The sequence below is a fragment of the Neovison vison genome, chromosome 2, assembly GCF_020171115.1.
Source record: "Neovison vison isolate M4711 chromosome 2, ASM_NN_V1, whole genome shotgun sequence".
NCBI lineage: Eukaryota > Metazoa > Chordata > Mammalia > Carnivora > Mustelidae > Neogale > Neogale vison.
Window position 1 is genome coordinate 237,672,501 of NC_058092.1, and position 7,500 is coordinate 237,680,000.

The 7,500-nt window shown below is 54.5% G+C and overlaps 1 protein-coding gene across 8 annotated transcripts in view; it reads right to left on the bottom strand.

Annotated features, from left to right (window-relative positions):
- EBF3 (EBF transcription factor 3) overlaps positions 1 to 7,500 on the bottom strand; it is a 115,629-nt gene that overhangs the window by 31,832 nt on the left and 76,297 nt on the right. For 4 of the 8 annotated variants that reach the window (XM_044240752.1, XM_044240750.1, XM_044240749.1 and 1 more), the window contains exons 7-8: positions 6,331 to 6,412; positions 2,391 to 2,508 (exon numbers count right to left, since the gene is read on the bottom strand). In XM_044240752.1, the coding sequence (XP_044096687.1) occupies positions 2,391 to 2,508; positions 6,331 to 6,412 (200 nt within the window). Of the gene's footprint in view, positions 1 to 2,363; positions 2,509 to 6,330; positions 6,413 to 7,500 lie in introns of all 8 variants that reach the window. The other 4 variants (XM_044240751.1, XM_044240748.1, XM_044240747.1 and 1 more) reach the window with 1 other exon arrangement.

Consider the following 7,500-nt stretch of genomic DNA (forward strand, 5'->3'; position numbering starts at 1 on the left):
CATCTGTTCCCCTTAACTCGCTAAAGCCCCGCAGCCTGGATTCGGTCGCCCTTATTGCATAAACCTAACCGCATTACGGCACTTGGCATGCAAATCGCCTCTGTGCTGGAGGCCGGGTGCTGGGCCGGGCTCACGGAAGGTTTAAACAGGGCTGGAGTCGTTTACGAGGGCACAAGTGACAAGGGAAAAAAATGAAAACCCGAGTTCTGCCGGGCCGTGCTGGAAGGTGGGCTGGTTGTTTTCCCCTCGCCTGTGTTCAGTACTGTAAATAATCGGCCTTGCTTTTTGTGAGCTCAAAGGACGCGGTGGCAGACATCCACGGCGGCAGCAGGGGGAATTAGTCTACTTGGAAACCATCAGCGAGTGTGTACACACTGTTGGTGAATATCAGATGATTGGATAATGAGGTGCGAGCCAGCAAGGGCTGCAGAGAAGCCCCGCTCGCTGGAGGATGGGGGCTCCTTCTCCTTCAAGTATGTGGGACTGACTCCCAGCCAGCACCCACCCCTGCGATAGGTCCTAACCAGGGAGGAGGAGGTAAATGGGCTTCCGGCCGGGATGGCCAGCCCTGAAAATGAACTTCCTAAGTGTTGGCCGCCTCAGGAAGTGGCAGGAGGATGGGCTGCGTCTCTCCGTCCTGGAGAGAACCCTGTCCTGTTTCCTAGAGCCCTTGGAGAACTGGGTAGTAATTACCAAACGCGCACACACACACACGCACTCTACCGTTGATGACAAACCCCGTTTTTCTGGAAGACCTCTCTATGTATGCTGCTTCTCAACGTCACCTATGTGCATGTTAAAATCACGTGTCACTTTCTGGGGCAGAATGAGATACGTCAACCGCTTGTAAGAACATGACTTGGTTTAAATGTTGATAAAATATTGAGAAGCAAACATTTTTTTCTAAATCTTCAGCAAGACTGCTTCTGCAAATAGCTTTTGATTAGTTGGGTCTTATCTCCAAGGTACCCACTAGTGGCCTTTATTTTTCTAAACGCTATTTTTTCTGCTTGCAGTCAAATGCTTTTTCCTGCTACTTACAAAAATAAATGCTTGTACTGTGCTCAGATCATAATAGCTCATTAGAGGAGGCTGATTTTGGACCCAGACTACAACCTAACACCAGAGGGCTGAGGGGGCCTCCTTGAACCTACTGCCTTGTGAGCGCTGGCTCTCTGGGGAAGTGGGGGACTGAGGACCAGGGATTCAACCTTCTTAATTGTGAACCTCATTAGTGATGGTTGCTAAGCAAAACACACACCTACCTTCAGTGCATAGGAAGGAGATAAACAGTACGTCACAGATCCTAATGACTCTGGCGCCCAAGGCGACCTTTAATTACGATATTTTTGTTCTCTTATACCTTCGTCATTAATGTAGAAAAACAAATTAGTTTATTTTTGTGGACCACAGCATATTCATAAGCTGTCTTCCACTTTTTATATGTCTAAAGCGTATTTCATTCTGATAACGTACACACGCTTCATTCATTTTCCTGTGTACGCGTCTGTGTGGCCCCTGAACTCGAGACCTCGGTATATAGGTTTTGTCTTAAAACAGTTTAGTTTCATGGGTTCTTTGCTCCAAAAGATTCAACAACACTGTTTTGTTTGCAATTCGCTTTCAAGAAAAAAAACCCACACATTACTTTCTCAACGATTCACATCGGTCGAATCTCAGGGCTACTGGGAGTGTTTCGGTACAGAGGATGAGAATCCTCCTGTAGGGGGTGGGAAAAATCGTGGGGGCGTGCGAGAGTGAGGGGCTGGGTGAAGGCCTTCGGGGTCTGGTGCTTCTGAGCCCTGACTCCACGTAAAGACCCCCCTCCGGCTGCCTATCCATCTCACCCAAATTCTTCTCTTTTAACAAGCAAAACAAGAAGTCGGTAACTTGGAAGCATTTGGTACAAAACATTTTATGCTGTTGGGTTTTGTCCCTCACTTCCCTCACCCTGCCCCCCACCCACTCCAGCCAGGGATAGGAAATGGTCCTCCGAGTCTGTTCTAAGCTGATGGGCCCAGGACACACCCACGCCCTGAAACGTGCACGGAGTATCTGAGGTGACCTTCTGGATGGGCTTAGGATAGCCCAAATGAAACCAAATAACTTAAAACTGCAAGAAAAGCTCCAAGCAAAAGAAAGCTTAGAAACAAACTGATACAGTGAAGCCCATGGCAGGGGAGGTGAGGGAGGCCTGAACAGGAGAGGGGCGGCAGGAGAGGACCCCGGGGGCGGGCTGGGGCAGGGGGGTGCCGACCTGGGAGGGGCCCCTGCTGAGGGCAGTGCGGCGTGAATCAGCATAAAGGTGGTGCAAAGGAAAAGAAGCATTGCAAATAAAAAAGACATGCAACATGTGTGCCTACCATTGTCCAGATAAGAAGGGGCCGTACCTTCTGACGGGTCTAGGCGGCGGGCCCGCCGCCCGTGTTTGGAGTTGTTGTGCACAAACATGTTGTCGGACACGGCCAGCACGTGGCCGTCCACGTTGACTGTTGTCGACACAACAACCTGTGAAGACAAAGCGGGTGTGAAACGCGTGGGCAAAGGAAGAGACGGGAGCCTCCGCCGGCCCCGCGGCGCGCACCAAGGCACGTGCACCCAGCTCAGGGCCACGCGCACGGGGCCACGCGCGCCGAGCTCAGAGCTGTAGGCACTGGGCCGCAGGTACCCCGTTCCGAGCCGCGGGCACCGGGCCACCCCTGCTCCTGGTCGGCCTCCCTGGGCATCAGCACCTGCACCTTTCTCGGCTCGTGGGGGTGGGCAGGCTGTTGTGCTTTGTTCTGACTCGAGATTGCTTCTCTTCGAAACCCGCTACACTAATTACAGTTTAATCTCCTATTATGCTAACAAGTGAATTCAATTCAGAGAAATATTCTTCTAGCCATTAGCTTCAGAAACACCCCTCCAGCCGCTCATTTTAAAGCTGCTGTTTTGATTGATCTGTTCACATATTGATTAGATAGTTTATCTAATTAAAATTAGTTCACTTGAGACAGTCCTCTCTTGAAGAGTTGTGAGGACTCCAAGTTGCCAAGAACAGGCTTCTTAGATCAGAAGCCGTCGAGCTACCCCAGCCATCATCCATGGTCCCCGGGTAGATGTGACAATTACATCGAATGTCTGGTAACAAACTTTCTTGCATCTGAAAAGACCAAGCTGAATACTAGTGACAGCATTTTTAACCCAAAGCAAGAATCCTTTCTCAAGTTCACTGCGGAGGCTGGCAAGGGCCTTGGTGCTGACAGGAGAGCCCCTTCCACTGGACAACCTTGCCGACCCCGGGCGCCTTCCCAAGCAGGCCAGAAATGGACCCCTTAATGGACTCAGGAAATGGGAATCACTACGCATCCTTCAGATGTTTCTTAAACAGGGGGGCTGCGTGACCCACTGTTTTCAGAAGAGCTGATGTGAGTAGCGAAGACACAAGGCCTGGTTCCGTCTGGGGCCAACAGTAGGCCGTGGGTGGCTGAAGCCAGCCTCGGGAGTGCGGGAGCCTGGCCTTGGCCACACGTGGGCGGTGGTGAGGGCCAGCACCACCTCAAGAAGCACAGCCCCACAGAGAAACGTGCCGCTGGACGGGACAGGGGGGACTGGAAAGGCGCCCAGTCCGCATCTGGTCTCCCCGCCTGGTCTGCACATGTCCAAACACGCGTGGAAAATGACTACTAAGGCCAAAGCTACAGTGGACCGTGGTTAACAAAACACGGTTCCTTCCACGGAGCTGACGCAGGACAGCAACACCGGGGCAACTGGGAGGGAGGCTGCACCCAGGGGGTACGTGTGGATGCTCAGAACCTTCCATGGATTCCTCCCGAACGCATAAAACTGCTCTTTCAGGGCGCCTGGGTGGCTCAGTGGGTTAAGCCGCTGCCTTCGGCTCAGGTCATGATCTCAGGGTCCTGGGATCGAGTCTCGCATCGGGCTCTCTGCTCAGCAGGGAGCCTGCTTCCCTCTCTCTCTCTGCCTGTCTCTCTGCCTACTTGTGATCTCTCTCTGTCAAATAAATAAATAAAATCTTTAAAAAAAAAAAAACAAAAAACTGCTCTTTCAGAAACCAGTCTGTTAGAGGAACGCCAGGTGTCTCCGTCAGTTAGGCGTCTGACTCTCCATTTCAGCTGGGGTCAAGATCTCGGGGCTGTGGGCGGGAGCCCGTGTCGGGCTCTGTGCTCACCAGCGATTCTGCCCGAGAGTCCCTCTCCCTCTGCCCCTTCCCCCACCCCCCAAAAAAATCTATTAGAAAAATAAATAAAACTGATCAAACAAAATAAATTGCATTTTCAAGGGTTAAGAAAAGGTCAAAGCTGCCTATATAGATAAATATATGTATGTATATGTGCATGTACGTACATGTGTCAACATATGTGTAATTGACTTTTTCATCAAAAACCTCAGGCCCCCCAGGAAGATTGTGAAGCAGGGGCCATACCCGCCACACCCCAATACTCCTCCCAGGGGCAGCCCCCTTGACGTTTCCTTCCCAGGTGAGCCTCGCCACGCCTGCTGGAGTCTCACAGTGTTGGGCCCCTCGGAGCCTCAAAATACGGTGGGTGCGGCCTTCATTGTCCCCACGTGCAGACTCAGACCTGTCAGCCTCCTCTTGTCGACGGCCCCCCACCGACAGGGCGGGCACGTACAGCGGCCTGGCCGCCTCCGCCCCCAGGACGCGGGGCTCGGGGGGGGGGGGGGGGACAGGCACCGTCACCTGAGCGAGAGGCACAGCCACGGAATGAACGCTGAGCCACAGACTTGACCTTCTCCACGATACGTAAAAGAAGCAAGAAAGGTAAAAATAAAATTAAAAAAAATTAAAAAAGGACACTGCCTTTGCTCTGTCCTCTCTATCTAGGTCAGTCACCGAGGGAAAAGCGAGTGGCTCAGCAGAGAAAGCAGACAAGCTGCGTTGAGTTTCTTGGCCTGGGTCGGGCCTGCCACGCACCTGCAGGAAGGTGCTGACTGGGGAGCCCACTGCCTATATTGTGGAGGCCCAGACCAGCTCTTAGGTCCTGCACAACCTTCTGAGAGGCGAGATGCCAGGCCAAGGAGAGCAGAGCAGGTCCTTCCTTCTAGTAACTGCGGGCCCACGTGCGACTGATGGCGTGTGGGCCCAAGGCAAGACAATGGGCACCTTCTGCTCTGCTCCGGTGGGCAGAGGCCACCGTGAAGCCTGGCACCAGAAAGTGGGGGCGGCCCAGTTGTTTACAAGAGACACTGTCCCCACCTGCACGCCATGACTGTGGACCAGCCCACAGACCCTTCTCTGACTGGCTGGCTGGCTGTGAAGACAAGTGTCACGTGTCCTAAAGGCCTAGCAGGGAAGTTAAATTGCTAAAGATGACCTCGATCGGTCTGAGGGAAGGCGTCCGACCCAGCATTCATTCCCACTAGCTCCTGCCTTCTCCGGCTGGTAGGGACGAGCAGCAGTTCTGCGTTCAGCCCAGACCAGTTTTACAGTTAAAATCAGCAAAACAAGGCACTGTGCGTGGAGTACCTCTCAGCCTGAAGTATCTCCCGAGGGGTTGCGAAGATGTGCACTCCCTGATAACCCCCAGCCCTCTACCTTCTCGCCTTGACCTGAAATCCTCTGAAGCAGCCCCGAAAAGGAGTCAGCCTGCGTCCAGCAACATAGCTCTAGCATTAGGCATGGGCGTAAGGACGCAGAACACATCAGCCCTGAGGAAAAGGAAGCTGAGCTGAGGGAACATTCCGGACTTTGGAGAGGCCGCATCAAACAGGCGCAGTTCCCTTCATGAGGAGGGCCCAAGGCCTCGTGTTCACCCAACAGGCTGCACTAGGGCCCTGCCCCACGGAGAATCCACCCATCGATCCCTGAAAGAAGACCCCCGGGCAGGGGCCCCAAGCTCTCATCAGCTGTACATGGCCACGTCCAGCTGAGGAACCAGGCTAGGCTATGGGCCAACATATCGGAAGAGACTCTAAAACAGTCATTCTGAAACACACCTACGAGGTTCACCGTGGCCGAGCGTCCGGGGGTGCCCAGCTTAACCTGCGGCTCTGACAACTCTGACTTCCAGGTACCTGGCCGCCCGACGCGGGGGCGGGGCGGGGCGTGACCGCCTGGTGCACGTTAGAAGCCAAGGTCGTGCCGTCAGAGCCAACTCCGGTGCACACAGACTCGGTGAGTCTGGCACACGGAAGAGTCCGAGTCATTCTTAAAGCAAAGCGACTTAAATATTCCATCCAACGAGCCAGTCCTGGTTTGCTCCCAAGCCCGTGGAGAACTAAAGACCGTTTTCTGCACAATTGCAACATCAGAGTTCAAACTGCACGGCCCAGCCTGGACGGGGCCCGCGCGCCCGCAGAGCTGTGTACCTGGAATCTCCGCATGTCCCGGGGGTTGCCTGCATTCTTCAAACAGTTCTGATTGCACTTGAGGAAAAACTTTAGAAAGAATCTATAAAAATACAAAAAACGGATATGTGTTAGGGTCATGAGACAAACTCACAGACTTTAGAAAGACACTGCTGGCGCGGGGAGCGGCGGAGGCTCCCTGCTCGCCACCCGTCGGGGCAGGACTGGGAGCGGCCGCCGGCCCCTGGGTCCGAGGGCCAGCGCAGAAGATGTCCACAGACTTACATCCGTCTTGACATTACGGTCTCCACGCTTCATGACAACGGTTGCAACTTAGACTGGCCGGTCCTTGCCTGGCCCTTTGCGCAGTGACCCGTCGGGGACGGTCAGCCCAGACGGGGCTGCCCACTTTGGCAAATAAAGACATAGGATGCCGAGTTACCTCTGAGCTCCAGGTAGATGACAAATACCTTTTTAGGACAGGTACCTCCCAAAGCATCCCTAGCATTAAAAAACTGTCATTTACCCTTAACTCCCGTGTAACGGCACGTGCTCCGCTTGATCTGGCCGCGGAGCCCAGAGGACACCGCTGCCCAGGGAAACAGCCCTTCCCAGACTAATGTTTTCAAAGTTACCGGGAGCGCAACTCTTAAGAAAAGGGAGGGCTGGGGTTGTGCTTTAAGGACCACAGTGACATCTGTGAAGGGTCTACACGTGTTTTTGAGGAAACGGGTAATGACTCAACGGCAGCAAAGCGGCCGCGCAGGCGGAGAGCGGAGAGGCAGCCGCGGGCCGGGCTCAGGGGCCCGAGCGCTTCTACTTCCCACCAAGCTCTGCCCTTGCGCTCTGAGGCATGAAGATTCAGGGGTCCTGACAGTGTGTGGAGATGCTGTGACAAACCCCTCCTCACGCCGTCCCCTCCGTGCCCACGTGCTCGCTGACGAGGACACAAGGGCTCGGGCTCACGACGAGAGCGTAGCGCGGGGCGGCCTGGCTGGAGGGCCAGGACGGGGGAGGCAGGGCCCTCGTCCCTGCACGCCTCCGCCTCGTCCAAGGCCTCGGCCACCGTGGGCCGCGCCAGGGCGCGGGGGTCTCTGGGCCGACACACGTGCCCTCTCCCGCCGTCCCGTCCGGCAAGGCTGCCAACAAACCCTTCCCTCTTTTCTGCCCAAATGTCCCTGTCCTACTTGA